This window comes from Gymnoscopelus microlampas (genome assembly GCF_963454915.1).
Source record: "Gymnoscopelus microlampas genome assembly, chromosome: 17".
NCBI classification, from domain to species: domain Eukaryota; kingdom Metazoa; phylum Chordata; class Actinopteri; order Myctophiformes; family Myctophidae; genus Gymnoscopelus; species Gymnoscopelus microlampas.
In genome coordinates, this window is record NC_139954.1 from 6,716,217 (window position 1) to 6,738,361 (window position 22,145).

Genomic DNA, 22,145 nt, shown 5'->3' on the forward strand with positions numbered 1-22,145 from the left:
GAGGCAGGGCACTGCGTCAGGCATCCATACTGTAACTAATGGCAAGCAAACTGACACTATGGGAGCAAACCCAGGGCAAAGCCAGGAAAGACAGGAAGTGCACCACCTACGTAGATGCACTTCGGCGTAACAGCTTAGCCAACAACACTGTAGAGCTCAAAACCCTGATGCTAGATAGGAGAGTGTGGAGGGCAGCTTTTCAGGAGTCCCAAGTTGGTGTTGGCTAGACCACACTCGCATCGCAAAGACCCTATTCTATATGATCCGGCCTAACTGACTCATGCCCCCCTCAACATAATCCCCCCCGTACCCTCTACCCCCAACTCAACCACCTGCAATACTCCCCACTCCCACAAACCCCACCCCCCCCCAACTGCCAGCCCACACCTCTCCACCTCCATAACTCAAAACCCCATTCCACTTCAGGAGTCCCGAGTTGGTGTTGGCTAGACCACACTCTCGCATCGCAAAGACCCTATCCTATATGATCTGGCCTAACTTGCCTATGCCCCCCTCAACAAAATCCCCCCATACCTTCTACCCCCCAACTCCACCACCTGCAATACTCCCCCACTCCCACAAACCCCATAGCCCCCAACTGCCATCCCACACCTCTCAACCCCCATAACTCAAAACCCCATCCCACCCCATAACCTCGTACCCCCAAATCCCATCCAGAACCCCCGGTCAACATGCCCCCAACCAACACACCACAACCCAAACTCCACCCACCCAAGCCCTCATGCACCCCCAACCCCATAACCCTCCAACCGCCACCCCACACCTCCCACACCCCATAACTCCAAACATCGCAAAGACCCTATCCTATATGATCTGGCCTAACTTGCCTATGCCCCCCTCAACAAAATCCCCCCCATACCTTCTACCCCCCAACTCCACCACCTGCAATACTCCCCCACTCCCACAAACCCCATAGCCCCCAACTGCCATCCCACACCTCTCAACCCCCATAACTCAAAACCCCATCCCACCCCATACCCTCGTACCCCCAAATCCCATCCAATCCATTACCCCCACTCCCAGAACCCCCGGTCCCCATGCCCCCAACCAACACACCACAACCCCCAAACTCCACCCACCCAAGCCCTCATGCACCCCCCACCCCATAACACCCCAACCGCCACCCCACACCTCCCACACCCCATAACTCCAAACCCCATCCCACCCCCATACCCTCATACCCCCCAACCGACACAACACAATATTCTCATAGGGTTGTTGGCTGCCACGGTGTTCACGTGTGATTTTGATCTGCATTTAATAAAAAATCACAACATGGATGTTCACAGCAAAGCAGCAATGACAACCTCTAACCACAAGTTCAAAATGTTCAACGCCAATACCTCCTATCTATACCTAAAAATGACCTCCTATCTACATAGATGCACATAGGAGGTTTTTACCTAGAAACAAATAGGCTTACAAATTAATAAATAATGTTTTTTTAATGCTAATTTTGAGATCAAGACATTCTACAGTACTGTAACAAGTATTACCAATCACATTTTTGATCAACTCACACTCTTGGTGTTATAAAAGTTTCACCACCTGACACTAATCATTAGCAATCAACAAGGCAATGCAATTAACTTGATAGTTAATAACAAATACTTAAATAGTAAGGGTGGAAGACACTTTTTATTTTGAAAATAATTGATTAGTACAAACTGAAAGACATTTAGATGGTCTACATAACACAGAATTCTAAAGTTTCAGCTCTGTCTGCTGCTCAACTAGTTCTGGTGCAGATAAGAGGTTTTGCGCTTCAACATTTTAGCACTAATTGGCACTGAACAAGATAGGAGGTTTTAGTCAAATGACTTTTCTGACAAAATGAGGGGCGGGACTATCTTGCAGACAGACTGAGCATGTGCAGCATAGCCTATAGTCCTCATCCACAGTGAAATCTGAAAATCATGAAATTTGCACTTAGGAGGTTTTGCGTTTTGGCCATCGACATCTAATACAGCCTATCCACAAGCTTGTAGATTAATAATAATACATATAATACAGCCGATTTACAAGCTAGTAGATCTGTGGTTGTACTGGTCAGCTCCCAGTACAACCGTTTCAGACTGTAGTTGTACTGGTCAGCTCACAGTACCAGATCTGCTATTTTCCCCCCAAAAAAATTGAAAACATTTTAACGACACAAATCTTTTATGGGGGTCCATGGCACAGAATCTGTTCAGAAGGGGGTCCATGGCCAAATACATATCATTTTATATAAATACATATTAATTTATATAAATACATAAACACAATTTGGGAATCCTTGATATAAAAAAATAAATTCAGAATCACTCCCCTGACAAGCTTAAGCATTGTGTATGCATGCTGTGCTTTTTACCACAAGGGGGCAGTATCGTTAATTGTTAGCTTTATATGATGCTCATAATATCTATCAACATACTTTGAAGTCAGGGTTGTTGTTTTTTGAGTGATTGAATACTTTATTAACAGTTTGTAAATAGTACAGTGAGTGGTAGGATCGCTACTAATACTCTAGACCAGTGGTTCCCAAACTTTTAATAGTTAGTAGTAAGAAAAAAGTAGAATAGTTTTGTATTTCAGTTTGTATTCTATTTTATTATTTTTTAATCTTTTTAAATATCTTTTTTTAATTGTTGGAAACTAAGAAATAAAAAAAGAGTTGGTATTTATTTACTCGCAGTCGCAACCCATAAAAATATGTCCTCGACGTACTAATGGGTCCTGACCTTGTGTTTGGGAAACACTACTCTAGCACTGGTAGTGATGCATTGCTAGAGAACCACTTTGCTTGTAGAGCGGCTAGTTTCAAATAGCCTTGGTATAAAGTATGGCTAAAGTGGTTAATGTATGTTTTATAATGTCATCATTTATATCAGTTTAAAGTAGGATAACTGGTAACTAAAGTTTTCAAATAATTGTAGTGGTAAAAGTACAATATTTGCCTCCGAGATGTAGTGGAGTAGAAGTAAAAGTATAGACAATTGGAAATACTGCAGTAAAGTATAAGTACCTCAAAAGTGTACTTAAGTACAGTAGGCTACTTGAGTAAATGTACTTAGTTACTTTCCACCACTGGTTTTCACCACGTGAGTCACAGTTTGTCAGCTGTTGGGATTACTGGACCTGGTTACTGATTACTGACAACCAAGCGGTGAAACTCCACTGGTGTGCAGGGGAAACACACACATGTGGCTCAGGAGGTAGAGTGGGCGCTTGGGGAAACGGAAGGTTCCCAGTTCGAACCCGGTCTCCCCCAGAGTTGGTGTCGAAGTGTCTTTTATTAGCAACCCCTAATTTCTCCCGATAAGCAGGTTGGTGCCTTGGATGGTTTCCTCTGCTGTGAATGGGTGAATGTAATGAAGTGACACGCTGTGAGCTTGTATATCTGCTATTTTTGAATAGCCAATGGTAAAATTTAAAAAATGATTTCCCGGTTTTAATGGGTTAAAATATCTGAGAAATATTTGCATAGTAGGCCTACACTACAATTGATTGATTGAATACTTTATTAGTCAGAAATGTAAACAGCACTGAGGTACAGTCAGACATTTGGGCTAAAAGGATATTACACAAAAAAAGTCCTGGGGACTTGTTCAAGGTTGTACAATTGTTACATCTTGTGTACAGGTACATAAGAGTAAAACATGCTTTTGTTCAGCTTCCTTCAGACAATGCAGCAGCATAGACAAATAAATGATAAAATCATAAAAAGATTTAAAGAAAACAGTGCAAAAAATAGCATTCTTTTCCCCCAGTAGCTGCCACCTAACTTTGTGTAACAAACAAGCCATATCTGTTTTTCATTCTAAAGCAAACAAACACAAATCACCTCTTTTTCATGTCTTTTTCCATTTTTACTCTACAAATCCATGAAACAAATCCATGAAACACTAAAATGACACCAAAGCGGCCCGTTTTTCGTTTTAGCGTCATTCTTTGAGGTGCGACTGAAGAAGGAATAAGGTGTTGCTTTTCGCCTTTTTTTATTTTGCGAACTCGGATGCAAAAACGGAAGTGACGTCATTTCACCTTTCTGCCTTACAGAATCAATAAACCTCAAATCAAGTCAAAACATTCCGGTTTTTCATTTTTGTATTGTATCATTATGTGTTTTGGGACAAAAATAAATAAATGGCATCATGTCTTCCTAGCGTTTCCCTTTGCCCTGGTTCGTCCATTGTGGTATGTCTTCCTGTGTATTCAATTCGTCAACATAGCATAAAAATAACACCAAAATCATCATCATCATCATCAACACATATAAAACACCATATGTACAAAGTAGAAAAAGGGAAAAGAGAAAAAAATGGCAGCAGTGAATGTCACCTCCTTTCTATGGGAGAAGTGAGTTTAGTTCCCCTAGTGGTCCCCTAATAGACCAATTATTTGTTTACTAACATTGAGACTGGATGCACAGGTGATTGTTTCACACAATCAATTCTCAACCTGTTGTTTCGGGGTGCGCTGGTTTCAGCACACCCCAACCCCCTCTTGTGTGTTGGCTAGGAATACCAGTCATTTCGCCCTTTCCGCACTTCGCCCAAAAAGTCGGACATTTCGCCCGGACACTTCGCCCCACTCCTATGCTCATGACATAGGAACAGTGGAGATGACTTCTGACATGCAGCAGCGGTGAACAGGTTTGCCAGGAGTCATACACACACACACGCTAAGACAGGAGAAAAGGAACATTTACATTTGCAATACTTTTTATTCTGCTATTCTGTTATTGTCATTACAGTACAGATGCATCACAGAGGCAGGTCACATTCCATTCCTTTGTCTTGAAATTTCAATAGACCTAGATCCAGAAGGTGCGGAATGGGCCATCTGCCGCCAATTAAAGCAATTAAAGTACACAGATAGCTGGTGATCAGTTAAGGCGTTTGTACCTTTTCCTATGCAAACTGCCATCAATCAAACAGTAGAACAAGTTGTAAACGGAGCTATGCACAATATAATTGCAGGGCGAAATGTCTGGGCGAAGTGTCTGGAGGTGGGCGGGCGAAATGTCTGGGGGTGGGCGAAATGTCTGGGAAAAACGTCTGGGGAGGGCGAAATGTCCGGGCGAAATGTCTGGGGGTGGGCGAAATGTCCGCTCAAAAACGGGGGCGAAATGGTTTTAGGGCGAAGTGTCTGGTTACCTTGGCTAGTGAGGCGCGTCCTAGCGAGACCTGACAGAATGGGTTTCATTGCGCGCATACTGGTTGCACGCATACTGGTTCTTATCAGTGTGACGTCGTCTGTTAAGGGGTCTATAGATGGATTTTCAGACCTGTTTTGAAAGAAACCAGTGATCCACACATGTTGTTGCTCTCCTCAGTCAGATGGGTTGTCACAGTATCAAATACAGTGTTGTAAAGTAACTAAGTACATGTACTCAAGTACAGTTTTGAGGTATTTGTACTTTACTTGAGTATTTCCGATTTACAATAGGCTACTTTTACTGCTACTCCACTAAATCTCAAATATTATACTTTTACTCGACTAGAATAATTTGAAAACTTTAGTTACTAATATACTTTATATAGATTTGGATTATTATTACAAAACATACATTAACCACTTTAGCCCTAAATACATTTCGGCCATTTTAAAATAGCCGATCTACAAGCTCACAATGCGTCGCATCGCAAGCTTGTAGATCTGCTATTTTCAAAAGATTTTTTGAAATTTTGTACATTTGAAAACTTGGGACATTCTGCATAATGAGTACTTTTACTTTTGTACTTTAAGTATATTTTGATTCAGGACTTTTACTTGTAACAGAGTATTTCTACACTGCAGTGTTGATACTTTTACTTTACACACTCAAAATGTGAGTACTTTTTCCATCACTGATCAAATGGGGCTTAATTGGTTGATGCATGTTTGAAGTAGAAAGCAAAACAAAAAGGAAGGAGAGGAAAAAAAAACTCTATTGTTCAAGTACTAGTTACTTTCCACGACTGCCTTTTAACCCCAGTACCATTTACTGAGATCATTAAACCGCCCATAGCCTTTGTGCATTTTCAGATGCTGACACGATCGACAAACTTGATCGCTGACGAAGACGTGATGGTGGACCTTGTACCTCTCTCTCCACTGAAAGTACCGCATGTACTCGGTGTGGTTGTTGCCCAGGTAAACGAGTCTCTCCGCCAGCTCCTTCGGGCCGGCGAAGTCGTCCACGTGAATGAAAGAGTCTCCCGGAACGTGGTCCTCGTAGTTTGCTCTCGAAGGGCCCAGAACCACGGGCACGGCCCCCATTCTCATAGGACCGTACAATTTTTCCGTCATGTAGTCCCTGTCGATGGAGTTTTCCCACGACAGGTAGAACTTGCAGCTGTGCATCACCTTGACGTACTCTTCTTGAGACACGGCGCGATCGAAGGCTCTCCCGTAAAGCTCCATCTTGACGTGTTTTTTCATCTCCTCGTAGACCTGAACTCTTTTGTGCTGCGGGTTCCAGTTGCTCACGATCCAGCACACCAGCTTGTCCTTCTCCGGCAGCTTGAAGCTCTCGTCCTCCTGTCGTGATCACAAATTTAAGCAGTGGTGGGGAAAAGTACTCACATTTTAGTTACTTAAGTAAAAGTATCAATACTGCAATATAGAAATACTCTGCTACAAGTAAAAGTCCGGAATTAAAAATTGACTTGAGTGAAAGTACAAAAGTATTGGTATCAAAATATACTTTTAAGTACAAAAGTAAAGGTATTCATTATGCAGAATGTCCCATTTCACAAGGTTTGAAATGTATACAAATATTTTGAAAATAGCAGATCTACAAGCTCACAATGTGTCACATTGCGACGCATTGTGAGCTTGTAGATCTGCTATTTTCAAATGGCCGAAATGTATATAGGGCTGAAGTGGTAATGTATATTTTGTAATAATAATCAAAATCTATAAAGTAACTAGTAACTAAAGTTTTCAAATAATTGTAATGGAGTAAAAGTACAATATTTGCCTCTGAGATGTAGTGGAGTAGAAGTAAAAGCATTGGAAATTGGAAATACTCAAATAAAGTAAAAACTACCTCAAAATTGTACTTAAAGGGATATTTCATTTTTTTAAAAATGGGTTTTTGAAGTTATAATGGGTTTGTATAGGTGTCTGATAAAATGAATATCAAATATCTAAATACTGAATCAAGGAACTTAAAAACTGTCTGGGGTGTTCACAAAAGCCTGAGTAGACGATAAAACGACCCAATTCTTTTTTCGAAAGTGAAATATCCCTATAAGTAAATGTACTTAGTTACTTAGTTTCCACCAATGAATTTAAGTTGACGATTAATTGTCACTCAAATAATGGCGATTAACGATTTAATTGTGTGTTTGGCCATTGACCATTATTGGAACATTATGAATACAAAACACATTTCTGTTTGCCTTTTAGGCTTCGTAATAAAAAATTGCTCAGGCTAGATATGACAAATAGCTTAAATATACAAAGAAATTATTGACATATTTAATAATTTTATACATTTGAAAATACATAACTGATCTACAATAGCTGATCTATCTTAAATAATTGCAATTAGACGATAATGTAATAATTGTGCCAGGCCTACCTGTGTCACCGGGGCGAGGTACCCATAAGGCACCGGGATGTGAGAGTCTAGCCGATAACTGCTGGTCAAGTTGAACAGGTCGTTGAGCGCGGGGATGTGGGGCGAATTCGCCGGCGACTCCCAGTTAAACCAAATCCACTTCTGGAACCAGGGACGTGGTTGTGGCGGCATGTTGTCCAGCCCGCCGTGGATGTCTCTGTGATGGAACAGGACGGCGTGCGCCTCGTGGTAAACGCTCCGGTCGTCCGTCAGCCGACATCCTTCCATGTCGAACTCGCTGCACCTTGAGACAGTGGTGGGGAAAAGTACTCAAATGTTTTTTACGTAAGTAAAAGTATCAATACTGCAATGTAGAACGAGTTAACGAGTTAAAGTACGGAATTTAAAATTTACTTGAGTAAAAGTTTTATAAGTATTGGTATCAAAATGTACTTAAAGTACCAAAAGTATAAAGTACTGATTAGGCAGAATGTCCCATTTCACAAGTTTTCAAATGTATAAAATGTCTAAAAATCTTTAAAAAATAGCAGATCTACATGCGATGCAACACATTGTGAGGTCAGATTTTTTTCAAATGGCCGAAATGTATATAGGGCTGAAGTGGTTAATGTATGTTTTGTAAAAAATAATCCAAATCTACAAAGCAAAGTAGTAACTAAAGTTTTCTAATAATTCTAGTGGAGTAAAAAGTATAATATTTGGAAATACTCCAGTAAAGAAAAAAAAAAGAAAAATGCCTCAAAATAGTACTTAAGTACAGTACTTGAGTAAATGTACGTATAGTTACTTTAAACCACTGACCTGAAATCAACCTTGTCGCCAAACGGCCAGAACCACATCAATATCAGAATGTCGTCCTGTGGAACGATCTGCTTGTCTGGTGGTGTGGTGGTGCAGTTTGGGTTGAGGACCTGAAGGGACTTGTCTGGTCCTTGTCGGGAGACCTTCTCCTTCTTGCAGATGCTGAAGGAGGTGAGGTTGATGTCCAGGTTGTAGTACATGAGATAAGACAGCAAACACAGAAGGAAGAGGAAGCCGATGCACAGGTGTTGTCGGGTGCACATGGTTAGCTCTGTGAGAGAGAACTACAGATAGTTGGGGGGGGGTTAAGCCAGACCGGGAAACGAGTCTGTGTAACCACTTTAACCATTATTTTATACTTTGGCTATTTTTGAAATATCGTGAACATTTGTGCAAATATTTGAATATATATTTTCAAAGGTAACATTTTTTACTCCAATTTTTGCTTCTGGGGGGTCCCTGGAACAACGTATTTTGAGATGGGGGTCCACAGCCAAATACATATCATTTTGGGGGTCCTTGACATGAAAAGGTGTGAGAACCACTGATATAGTAACATAGGCTTTTCAGAAAACTGTTAGGACATTTTGTAGAATCCCCAGAAGCAAAGATTTGAGTTACAAATGTTTGCTTTTAAAACAAAAAAAATAAAATATATATATATAAACCTATATCAAATTGTTCATAGGGTCAATACGAGTAAATAAATATACGATAACCTTTCCACAGGAGTAGCTTTTTCATGGTTATCACACATTTTGTTATTTTCCCCATACGTACATGACAGGTGAAAAAATGACAACATTTAAAAAAGAGTTATCATAATGAAACTTCCTGAGTTGATTACTTACATGAAGACAATGATTTATCGTATTACAAGTTTTCTGAAATTGTATATTTAAATATGCAAATTATGCATTAGGAAAATATGCCCACATTTGCATAACTTTCCAGAATCAACATTGGAACATTGGACAAAGCCAGACTCAACATATTTATTTCATTTTGTTAAGATGTTGGAGTCAAAGGTTTTTAACAACGGAATAGTCAATATCTGGCTCAATTTTGGGGCTCTGGCTCATGGACTAAATGCCTAATTTGCATATTTAAATATACAATTTCAGAAAACTTGTAATACGATAAATCATTGTCTTCATGTAAGTAAACAACTCAGGAAGTTTCATTATGATAACTCTTTTTTAAATGTTGTCATTTTTTCACCTGTCATGTACGTATGGGGAAAATAACAAAATGTGTGATAACCATGAAAAAGCTACTCCTGTGGAGAGGTTATCATATATGTATTTACTCGTATTGACCCTATGAACAATTTAATATAGGTATGGTTTTGCCCACTCTTTCGATAATGAAATCTTGTCTGGCTCATGGACTGAAGATTTGCACAAATGTTCACGTTTAAAAAAAAAATAGCAGATCTACAAGCTCATACCGCGGCACTCTGTGTCGTGCTATGAGCTTGTAGATCTGCTATTTTTGAATAGCCCAAGGAAATCTTGAAATGACACACAGATGCTTTCCCGGTCTTAATGAGTTAAGCTTTAAAAAATTGCCAAATCGTTACGTGGCGGATAAAAGCATGAAATTTGCAGATAAAAGCATGAAAGCATGAGGAAAAGCAGAACTCACCTAACCCCTGATGACTGTAGTGGAGTTGAAGTAAAAAAAAAACATGACGCTAGTATAGCAGCCAGGGTGATACTAGACCTCCGGCCCTGAACTCACCTCTGACCCCTGCTCATTATGTTAGGGTGGGAGGGCTCAGGGTATAGAGCAACTTACAATGGGCCTGGTCTACAAGATACGCGAGAAAACAGGTACCTGTTAGACTACTTCAATAGCATAAAAGACACACACACAGGCACAACAAACACAGTTTCGGCACAAACATTTTCATAAAAACGTGTGACTCCTTACCCTCCTTCAAAACCACTTACAGGTGGCTGCAAATTGTAACTGGCCCCTGTAAATCAGGGGCCAGTTACAACCATCTTTCTTTCTTATCACTACTCGTCTGTGGTGTAAAGTAACCAAGTACATTTACTCAAGTATGGACTTAAGGGGAACAATTTTGAGGATTTTTTTACTTTACTGGAGTATTTCCTATTTTCAATACTTTTACTTCTACTCCACTACATCCCAGAGGAAAATATTGTACTTTTACTACACTACTACAATTATTTGAAAACTTGAGTTACTAATGTAGTTACTTTTTAGATTTTGATTATTATTACAAAACATACAGTAACCACTTCAGCCCTATATCGGCATTTGAAAATAGCCGATCTACAAGCTCACAATGCATTGTGAGCTTGCAGATCTGCTATTTTCAAAAGATTTGTATACTGTACGTTTGAAAACTCGAAATGGGACATTTTGTATAATGAGTACTTTTACTTTTGGTACTTTAAGTACATTTTGATGCAAAAAACGTTTATACTTTTACTCATACATTACTCGTACATTTTGAATTCCGGACTTTTACTTGTAAGAGTATTTCTACATTGCAGTAGTGCAGTTTTAGCATTATTTAGTATAAATCTGTGCCACCGTGCCTTGTTTTTGCAAACTGTTGATAAAGTATTCAATCAAAAATCTATCAAAAATGGACCCTTACAGTTCTGTAACTGTGAGAGTGCACAAATGGACCCGTCCGAAGGCTCCATTTGGTTACATTTGTAACATTCTCAGTTACATTGACACTGCAGACTTTACTGTGTGGCAAAAAAAAAGTAACCACTACTAAATCACCTTGTAGATCTTTTATTTTCATTAGTAAAACAGCTTGTAGATCTGCTATTTCCCTATTATATTTCACTATTCAAAAAACAATACTGTCGAATATTGTTCAAATGTATAGGAAAATGTATACAAATCTTTTAAAAATAGCCTATCTACAAGCTCACAATGCGTCGCATCGAGCTTGTAGATCGGCTATTTTCAAATGGCTGAAATGAATATGTATGTTTTGTAATAATATTATCTACAAAGTAACTAGTAACTAAACTTTGGAAATAATTTGTAGGACTTGAATCCAGGACCTCTGGACATGTACAGAGCATCTCAACACAGTGAGCTGTTGGACTTGCTGTCTTACGCAAGGCAAATGGATTTATCACAAAAAGCCAGAGACTTGTTTCCATTGTGGTTCATAAACATTCAAACACATCAACAAACCTACAAACAAATGTGTGGTGTTGCCGTAGGGCACCTCCACACATTTCTTGGTGGACACCTCTGTGGTCTTTGGCAATTAGGGCCACAGGGCGTGTGGGGGTGTCATTTTCTGGTGAAGAAATAAGAAATAGAAGGCTTTTCTAGGACCAGTTACACATTGCAGACAGGTGCTCTTTTATTATTGTCAAGAGGAAGATGAGTTACTTTACACCACTGCATTTCCATTATGTCACTGACAACAACCTGAGGGAACCCAGTAACAGTTATGCATCACATGGCAAGTTATCTTTATTATGTAGTGCTATGGTCCCTCCCCTCTTGTTTCTCCACAATGGACACACATTGGGATTGAACCGGTATGTTTATCTATACAGAACCTTTCAGTTACAAAATGTTAATAATTTCCAATATTTGTCTTGGAATACCTTCATAACTTTGATGAATTTAAGCAGCAGTCTCTCTCGGTCCTAAGGCCTTTCCTGTAGAATGACCAGCGAACGCACCCTGACACACACGCACGCACACACGCGCGCGCACACACACACACACACACACACACACACACACACACACACACACACACACACACACACACACACACACACACAGTTCGGTATAATTTTATCATCAACCAGTGACCAGTGACTAATGTGAACCAGGTCGGTTTAACACCTTAAACACAAGTTAGTGTGGTTTACCAGAAGGACAGGACTAATTAGTGTGGTTTATCAGAAGGACATGACTAGTTAGTGTGGTTTATCAGAAGGACAGGACTAGTTAGAGTGGTTTACCAGAAGGACATGCAGGAGTATTAATGCAGTTTACCAGATGGACTGGTCTTGTCCCAAATCACTCCTCATTGACGAGTACTCTTCGTGCTGTCTGGGGAAACTCTGCCACCTAGCAAAACTTTATGTAAACTGCACACACTGTTACTGAGTTTACATGAAATCAACAGAAACATCTCAGAGACAAAATAAATGTATGACATCACAATAAAGGCTAATGAAAGAAGATGTTCACTTGACTAAATTATTTAGAGCATTAACAAAAAATGCAAATATCAATAATCTCTGGGGGTGGTCATTTACACCAGATTATTGAATGTATCACTTTGGAATGTAAACATCTCTATTTGCACCTGTCTCAGAACCTGGTAGGTTGACTAGAGTTGATTGACACCTGGCTACCCAATGGCATTTTCTTCCACTAGCTCTGTTACATCTGAAGAAGCATTTAATATCTAAAAGCAACATTTAATGACTAGACTGCATATTCCAGATATCAGTAATTGTATTTCTTAACTGCATGTCTGCTTGCCAGCAAGCCTGACCCATTAGCTGACTGGGATATGATGCGCCTGGGTTCAAATCCCTGTCTGTACATATGTCTTTGATGTTTGATTCTCTCAAGGTTTAGAGTTCACCCTTACTCAAATGAAAACTATGCAATTGTATGTGTCAAATCAAATCTATTATTTTAGCCCTTTGTCTCTTGTCATTTTCATCCTTTTTTCCCCCTCTCCTCTCTCCCACTGCATGTCTGTGTTGATCTTTTTGTGATCTTTTGTCACACAATGAGTTTACATGTCTCTGCAGCTTCTTCATAAGTGAGACTGAAATCCAGCATATGGTGCTGTTTGACCATGTGTTCATTATCAGCCTAATAGCTACCCGTTATCTCTGCCAGCCATGCCAAAGGCCAGGGATGGAGATTGTGCGTGTTTTATCCTATTCAGGTGCCCACTACACCTGTATTTGGTTTAGGAATTACGATACGATTGCCAGATAACCTTTTTCTCCTGTAAAGAAACAGCGCAGACTCAACTGGTCTGGAGACTCTGGGCAATCAAGTCACACCACGCGTCCCTATTTGTTACCCCCCCCCCAAAAAACTTCACGAATACTGGGATAAAAAAAAAAAAAAAAGGTGACCTACAACCATACATTACCTGGATGTTTGGCAGTTTATACAAAGATTAAACAACTGGTCAAGTTGTTTTTTGCAGATTTGGCGCCGAGTCCACGTTCTCCCAACTCCGCAATTTCGTTCAAGCCAGGAATGCAAAAGGTTTAACCGTATGTACGTCACAGAAACACAATGGACAAGACTTGACCCCACAACCTCAATTCCTTCAATCATGGCATAATCATGAGCCACTGTGGCTGTCTGCACTCCAAACACTATGGGTTGTTTGGATGTTGCATTTTAGACCAGAATTCAACATAAAAACCTCATAAGACCTCAAGCCATTACGACAGTTAGATCAGAGGTTTTCAAATGTATTCATATCATAGACGCACAAATTGACTTTCATTAGGCCACGGAACCCAGTTCCAAATGATAGTCATCGAAAGCCTGATATAAAAAGTTGTATTGGTTAAAACTTTCTAAATGCCACAATTACTCCGTGGTTCTATTGAAACGGTCACACATTTCTTATACATTTCTTCTATACGTTTATAATGTTCCTTCACCTCAATAATATTACTAGTTAGTAAAATAAAATAAACCTTTTAAAGTTGGCAACAGCTTCCACGGCTGTTCGAACAAGTTATCAAAAACGAAACGCTTGTATCTGATGTTTCACCAGGTTTTTATTGTCACAACTTAAACAGGACACCCTCATCTTTCCATGGTAGATGATAATGCGACCATAAACCGAGCAGAAAGGAGGCCTGAGAGAGAGCCGACCAATCCATGGCTAAAAACAGTGACAGGAAGTTCTAAAACAACTTCCTGGATCATTGTTGACAGAGTGCAAGGCTTCCTTGAGTTAAGAGCTTTCCTAGTTTGCCTTTTTATTTAAATTTGGAATAATACCTGGCACTTGGCCAACATTGGGGTAAACTAAACCACTGCAAAAGTGAGAAAAAAAAGAGCTAAGTTTTAAAAATGGCATTCAGTGGCCTGTTCAGTCATATATTCAGCACTAAACACTTTCGGGCGGCCTCAGGCCTAGTCTGGAGGACCAAAAATAAATGTGAATATATAAATGATCTGGAGGAGAATGCTTTGAGTCCAGGCATGATCAGAGAGTGGTCGCGTATCCCTCTGTGTTCTCGAGTCCTTTCAGAAGCAGCAGACAATCAAAAAAGCAGATGTAGTTCCGGGTCATTACTGGAAAAGGAGGGATAAGGGGTTGGTTATTCAATGTTGAGCCTTGAAAATCCTTACAAATAACATCGTGAAAACGGCAATAACTAGAAAAAATTAGCAAGAAGAACACATAAAGTAGTATTCAGGATTTACGTTTAACTTCTTAATTATTTCCCTGGTGTATGAAAATACACCCATGAGTGGTGTGCCGACAACATCAACACATCATACCCGTCATTGACAATGCTACAGTGTAATTTATACATCCGTCGACAGAAAGTCTTCAATTCCAACTAAACTAATACAATTACAAGTCGAACAAGGAAACGGGCACACATGCACAGTGAGAGGGTCGGCACGTACTGCCCTAGTCGTGTCAACTTTGGGTTGCCTTAGGCCACGTAGAACTGTCTTGGACCAATCAAATACCAGTTATCATTAGATAACACTCTGCTCTGAGCAATAGCTAATGATATTCTACACATGGTGAGAATCTGGCTAAATAGAAGTGAACATTTGGATTTTTATCACAGTCGTTGGCAAGTACGTCATGTGACAATAGCCTATTTGTTACATTTTAGTGCTACTCATGACGACAGGGCGTTCCAAGGGTACAGTATTTCGTTTCTGAACAGACTGTGATGGCAAGAAAATATAGTAGATAACATGCACACCAGACTGCTTCCTCTCTTTTATCGAAATCTGCCTTCTCTCCTGCAGAGATTCTAAAATGCCAAAATCCAATCAATAGAAATTAAGATGAATGCCAAGGGCCAGGATTTTTATACATAAAGTCTATGTAGAGTTTATTTATAATAATAAAATGTTTACGACATTTCGGTCACAAGGACCTTTCGTAAACACAAACCCTAGCGTCCCCATTCTAGGGCAAATATTTGACAAAAATAGCATATCTACATCTACAAGCATGCTGAGCTTGTAGATCGGCTAGTTCCAGTGAAGAGATTTGGTGTAGAGGGAAAGTAGTATGGTGCCTTGCCCTTTTTATGCCCCTTACCCTTTTTTAAATTAATAAACTCAACCCAGAGGTTCTTTTGAATACCATTAAGATTGCTGTATGATTTATTTTCCAGCCAAGTTAAAACTAGCAACAGCACACTTTGTATATATAATAAATTAGTAAAATGATCAGAAATGCTATGGAAATTTCTCATCTTCAGTCTGGAATCATGGGAAGCGTGGGTTTTGTGATGCCGTCAGGAGAATACTTACACATTTCTCTTGCTCCAGGCCGTCTTTGAAGAAGATCATGAATGGTGTGATGCCGTCTTCACGGAAGTCCAGCAGACCAACCAGGCCATCTGCGTTCATTGACTCTCCCGTGTAGAACTGTGAAACAAAAAAACATACCATTACACCAAGTTTCTTTGCGTAGACTATGAATCAACTAGGAGGGCCACACTCAAAAATAAGTGCATTTTTTGTTTATTTTTCCATGAAGTTGCAAGACGTTTTGGCTATCCGGCCTTCATACTGATGAATGATGGATAGCCGAAACGGGTGTAATGTCTGTTAAATTTATTCTGTTTGTGACCTTCCTTGTTTTTGATTAGCTTATTTGGACAGCACACCAGAGTGGGCAGAGCACAATGTTATAAGTTAGTCAGGAATTTTGGCATGTCTAGTTTTAATTGGAGATTTATTTCAACTCTGTCAAATACTTCATATGTGTGAAACAGAAATAAACAGAAAAGTGTGATATGTGTCGGAAGCAGTTTCTATTGTCTGGAGCCTCGAGTCTTAAAATGAAGTGAAGCCATTTGTAACTGGGACAGCATCAATGCAAACATTTAAGCTTATGTTCCGGCATGTTATCATTTTCCTTTCCAGAAAGCCTTAGGGCTTTAATGACTCATACAAGCAGCCTGTCAGGAATCCCATGAGTAGTATCACGTACAGCATAAGAAAGTGTTTCGTAACTGAAACGAACTCAGACAATTAAAATACACAGTGGCTTTGGGTGGGGTCAGCCACAGCGGCCATTGTAGACAAGATGACAAATTCTTCTGGTAATGAAAGACAGATGGTGCAAGAAGATTCCATGTGCACCGTGGGGTGTAAACACATTGGTTGTGATCTATAGATAGCATTAGTCATTGGATTGCCAACATTGTAAAAAATGAAAATGCTGAAAAGGTGTGGTAGGTTGTAGTAATTACAAGGCTAGTTTGTTTCATCTTCTCCCAAGCATAAAGATTGGGGGGATTCAGGACATTAGATATGAGGATAACCATGTGACCATGTAATGTGTCCTGTTTTTATTACTTCTGTTTAATTTAAAAAAAAATGTTTGCAGTCGGTCATTAAGGTTATTTACGTTAGTGCTCCACTCGATTAGATGTTGTAAGGTTTTGATTATTGGTATTTTCTGCGGTTACATGCTAGTGCTTAGCCTGGTTCACGCATGATGATATGGTCAAATAATCACAGGTTAAATGAAAATATTAAAAAAGACTCCAAATGTGTCTTTAGCAACTTTGTGGAATCAGCAGACAGATTGAGAAACGGCCTCTTTGTCAGTCTTTTTACCTGGTAGTTCTTGAAGTTACCGAGGATCTTCTTCACCTCCTCCTGTGCGCCGGCCATGAAGGGCTTCACTCTATCGGGGTCGGTCTCTGCCAGCCTGCCTTTGATCCTGGACACAAACGCAGACACCCATTAGCCAACTCAGCTGATCAGTGGCAGAGCGACTGAACAAACCTTGTCCACACATTATTTCAATAGGCACACCTACTGTAGGCACAGTGCCTCCCTCTAATTCACAGAAATTGTACTTTTTGGGGAAATTCTTGGCTGATATATATCGCAGCCACCTGAGGTACTTTGCATTTAATATCATTTGTCTTGTAAATTGTTATTGTTGCACTTTGACCACCTTGAAATTCCCACATGTTCAACATACTGACAAAGTGGTTTTGAGTTCAGGCTAAAATCAGGTTGACATAGTCAGCATAAAAGTTCAATAAGTCTACTTTAAGCATCCTTTGTTTCATATTTTAAAAAAAGGTCACTTGTTTTAATAAAGGCACCTCTGCTATTCCTACTTTTTAAAGCCTTGTGTCATTTATTTTCACAAACACTTGACATTTAAGTCAGTCCAACAGCAACCTTAGCTATACTCAAGCTAGCTATACTCAATCTGCCTCAAATGGGGCATACATCTGATTCTTGTCAAAAAGGAGGGGGGAAAAAAAAGTCAAACTGTTGGTACAGGTATAAAATCCATAATTAGACCAAATCTGCCATGCTTAAATCCATTTTAGCTGACCCTGAATTAAGTAAATTACGACTGCATGTAGCTTCGTCTCCATCAAATGCAAGAAAATACGCCCTTGTAAACACAAAAATGTAATTAGTTGTCTAGCTTGTCTGCAATCTCTACAGAACGCCTACTTGCGCAGGAGTGAGACTTTAGGTGCGGAAAAGCAGGAGACAAAATAGTGCCACCTATCAAATTGAGCAGTATTTCTCTAATATATAATATATACACACAAATCCTGATATCAGCAACCACATATAGCATCACTAGGAAGCACTGTAACAGGAGGAAATGCACAGCAGCCTATTTGCAGTAAAGACAAACACTGTAATTTCAGCCGTGATGAGTGTTTTAAAAAGCAGCAGATCAACAAACAGCCTCACTACCATTTCATGTGTTGTGTGACTACCATGTGACTGCACAATTAGTTTCATTAGCTGCAACTGTGTTTACCCAGTCTACAAGCCTGTGAAAAGGGGTCAATGACGTGCTAGTTTAGATCCGATCATGACAATATTTTTTGCGTGCGGTGCGTCGATGACAGAATTAATGGTGGCTGTCCTGACACGTGCGGCAGGGTTTTGGCCTCCACCACCGCAGTGCAGACTTGTCATTTGAATGCCCTGAGGCCGATTCTACAAATGTCTTCTAAATCCTTCCAGTTTTCTGAAAAACCCACATTGCTATATCAGTGGTGCTCAAACAAAAAGGACTCCCGAAATGATATGTTTTTGGCCGTGGCCCGCCATCTCTAAATATTTTCTTCCAGGGACACCCAGTAGTAAAGATTTGAGTTCAAAATGTTGGCTTAAAAACACATATATTCAAAGATTTGCATAAGATTTCACAACTTGGGAGCTGTGAGCTTGTATATCTGCCATTTTTGAATAGCCAACGCTAAAACTAACATGACAGATTCTTTCCCGGTTTTAAATGGGTTAAATAAACGTTGGTTGCATATGTACACTCTTCAGACTTAAATTAACACAGAGGAGGTTCCTAGTTCACATCCAAAGTAACTTCACACGCACGCTCGACCCGAACGAGTTCCAGCCCCTGAAACAGGCCTACTCACGTCTTCATGTATTCCTTGATGTAAGCGATGAAGCTGGTTTTGTCAAAGCCCGTCTCCGTCAGCTTGTGGTTGAGGACGATGTCGATGCCAGAGACCGTGGTGCTCTCCAGGTCATCACCCACCTCCTCCTGCGATTCGTTGGCTCCCAGGAGGCCGCCGTCGATGTTGTCCTCCGACCGACTGATCATCTGGACACGTTTAACGGAAGGAGACAGACATGTGGGAAGGACAGAGAGAGGTGGAGAGACCATTTCAAGTCAGTTACTGTCAGTCCACAACGTGCCGAGACATTTCACATGGGGCAGTGGGGTCAAGAACGTCACGGTAGATTTAATCAACTGTGTTGTTTTACACACCTTTCCCTCGACTTCGATGATGATTCCGTTGTCTTTGATCTTGTAGATGTCCGAGAACATCTCATCACCTGGGGAAACAAGTCAATGGAAGGGTTAGTTTTGGTTTCGCCAACCTGGAGGCTGGGGCCCAGAGGATATTGCAAGGGCCCCCACATAATTGGCAAAATAGATTTTGATAATACAATCTTTTTTTTTTTAAATCGTTGAAGTCTGGATGATTTTCCTTTAAAACCGTGAACATGTTAGTTTTCATTGTGATACCAATAAATAGTTAACTGGATGTATACTACTTTTGTTCTAATGATCCAAGCCGAACACAATCGATTGATCCCACCCTCAAAAGCAGCCATTTGGCTGCTGTGTTAAGTGGTCAGAGAAAAAGCTTTTGAGATTTTCAAGTGGGCCATGATCCAGGAAGTTCGGAATCACTGGGTTAGACAATGTATACTACTTGGGGATGCACAATAGGTCGTTCAGCTTACACGTTCTCGGCCAATAGCTTACAATTTGTTGCCATCACCTGGAACAATATCAAAATGATGCCCCGCACAGATGATGATGCATTTATTTGATTTGACCCTTTCCGCAGCCCACATTTTGATGTGTCAGACAGCTAAACACTGCTATAGGGTGGCTAGCAACAGCCAAGTGTTTATTTAATTTAGATGGAATGGTCCACTATGTGCAGATGACAGGCTTTGGTGGAAAAATTGAGTTAGCCCAAGTGACAGCTCAAATGTTAAATAGTTGAGTCAAATGAACTGGATGTTATTCTACACAGGCTTTTCTTTGTGTGAATGTACTAAATACAAACCAGTTATGATTCGTAACGGTGTGAGTGGGACAGAATGATCATGGTCATAGTTAAGTTCAGTCTATTTTTACAAATAGGCGGCCTACCAGCTACCCGTATACAATGTACAATAAAGATACCAAGGATACACCAGTGACATCACAGAGGGAAGCGTGTAGTCTGGTAGTTAAACACTGCGTGTCATTCCCCATCCCTCTCTCCCCATTAACTGGCAAACTACTACATTCTATCAAATAAGGCAGAAGCCAAAAAAAAAGATAACAAATTGAATTAAAAAAAACCTGTTGTTTCATAGTCCTCTTTTTTTGTTACAAAGTTTAATATACAAGAATTTAAAAAAAAAAGGGCATAGACTACAACAGTAGCATTTCCTTCTTCCGCATGGACTGACTGACGTCACTGACGCATCCTTGTGGTTCTGTGTTCCAGGGCCTGTATGTAAAACTTTACCGGCATACATACATACAGCAGCGGTGGCCACACAACAACACGATACTATAAAACACGACGATAAAAAACAACACTTTTTAAACACGACTATCGGTCGCCCAGGGTCGGTTTATCGAAGTAACAATGACGTTTAAACCGTCATTATCCTAAACAAAAGTCGTCGTTTTTTTAGGCCACGCGCCATGATGCCACGCCAAAGTTGGGGATGAATCATTGCCGTGAAGAGAAGAAAAAAAATGTTTACGGCTCCGTCGTACGACGGTGTCGCGCAACTCAAAGCGAGATCTACAAGCTCACAGCACGTCACGGACGGGACGCACTGTGAGCTTGTAGAGCTGGATTTTTTTCCCTCTTCCCTTGCCTCACGCCGTTTCCCCACATCAAGCTATAGCTAGCTTCGACGATTAGCTTCATCACCACCGCCCGACGGCTTTTTTTCTCCATTGTGTATCGTTATAATAACAATGTTATACGTTTTGTTTGTGTCGAGAGGAATAAAGTATTTAAAAAAAAGTACCGACGCGACGAAAAGTATGATATGAAAAAAATATGTATTTATTAAAAAAAATATTAAATGCCGCCCTGGCCGGCCCGGGCCACAGCAAGCAATGCTACAACACCGGATAAATAAATACTAACTTATATAATAAACACATTTCTATGACGACACGAGTGTTCTAACGTCTCTTATATAAACGACAACATACCGCTGATGATGTCCTTGTAGATGATCATTTTGCCGGTGTTTTGTTGGGGTTGTTACTGGAGGAGACGCTAAGCTGCTGCTGCCCTAACGGGACGAGAGAAGAAAAGACCGTTCGGGCCTCCAGCACCACGATTTAGCACCACTACCCAGCGTGACGTCACCCACCGCGCCACGGCCGTCGTGACGTCATCATGCTGCTGTGCTGTACTGTGCTGGCTGGGGAGGAAGAGAGAACGTTTTTTTTTCTGTAGATTTGTCACACACAAGTCTACTCATGTCATGACTCACACAAAGTGGTGGAAAAGTACAAACATGTTTTACTTAAGTAAAAGTTTTGCAATAAGCTCTATTCACAGCAGCCATATTGTGAGACATTCACAGGTGTTACCAATGATACTAATGAAGGCTCTGTTCCATTCTGGTCAAACAGAGTCAGGATGCTGATATTGTGCATGTTGGCTCACTGGAAACATTCTGCTACACCAGTGGGTCTAAAATGTGAGGTCCAGGGACCCTCATGGTTCCTTAAGGGGTTTCTAAATGGCTCCTTACGGGTGTGTAACTCTGAGAGTGTACAAATGGAACCAAATGGACCCGTAAGGGTCCATTTGTACACTCTCAGAGTTATGGGGATCGTGGCAATTGAAAAATCTGAGAACCACTGTGCTAGACTAAATGGAACAGACCCTTCATTAGTATCATGGTAACACCTGTGAGGGAAGTGATAATATGGCTGAAATAGAGCCTATTTGCAATTCTGCAATGTAGAAATACTCTGTTACAAGTGAAAGTCCGG

General features: G+C 40.4%; 2 protein-coding genes across 2 annotated transcripts; both read right to left on the reverse strand.

The window, feature by feature from the left end:
- Window positions 1-3,129: 3,129 nt before the first annotated feature.
- LOC311065201 (4-galactosyl-N-acetylglucosaminide 3-alpha-L-fucosyltransferase 9-like) lies at window positions 3,130-8,637 on the reverse strand (the record flags this gene model as incomplete). Its single annotated transcript, XM_084085417.1, has 4 exons — window positions 3,130-3,177; window positions 6,052-6,525; window positions 7,574-7,856; window positions 8,375-8,637. The coding sequence occupies 4 exons, from the start codon at window positions 8,635-8,637 to the stop codon at window positions 3,130-3,132; spliced, it is 1,068 nt and encodes a 355-aa protein (XP_083941543.1).
- Window positions 8,638-14,141: 5,504 nt separating this feature from the next.
- Window positions 14,142-21,502, reverse strand: tpt1 (tumor protein, translationally-controlled 1). The gene is made up of 6 exons (XM_084084841.1): window positions 21,351-21,502; window positions 19,380-19,447; window positions 19,024-19,211; window positions 17,219-17,324; window positions 15,902-16,018; window positions 14,142-14,689 (listed from the first exon to the last, which is right to left on the reverse strand). The coding sequence occupies exons 1-6, from the start codon at window positions 21,376-21,378 to the stop codon at window positions 14,687-14,689; spliced, it is 510 nt and encodes a 169-aa protein (XP_083940967.1). The 5' UTR covers window positions 21,379-21,502; the 3' UTR covers window positions 14,142-14,686.
- Window positions 21,503-22,145: the final 643 nt, after the last annotated feature.

Coding starts and splice junctions, on each gene's coding strand:
- tpt1 (XM_084084841.1), bottom strand. CDS start 21,378: ATGATCATCTACAAGGACATCATCAGCG. Junction 19,448..21,350: donor CTACAAGGACATCATCAGCG/GTATGTTGTCGT, acceptor TTGTTTCCCCAG/GTGATGAGATGTTCTCGGAC. Junction 16,019..17,218: donor GTAACTTCAAGAACTACCAG/GTAAAAAGACTG, acceptor TTTGTTTCACAG/TTCTACACGGGAGAGTCAAT.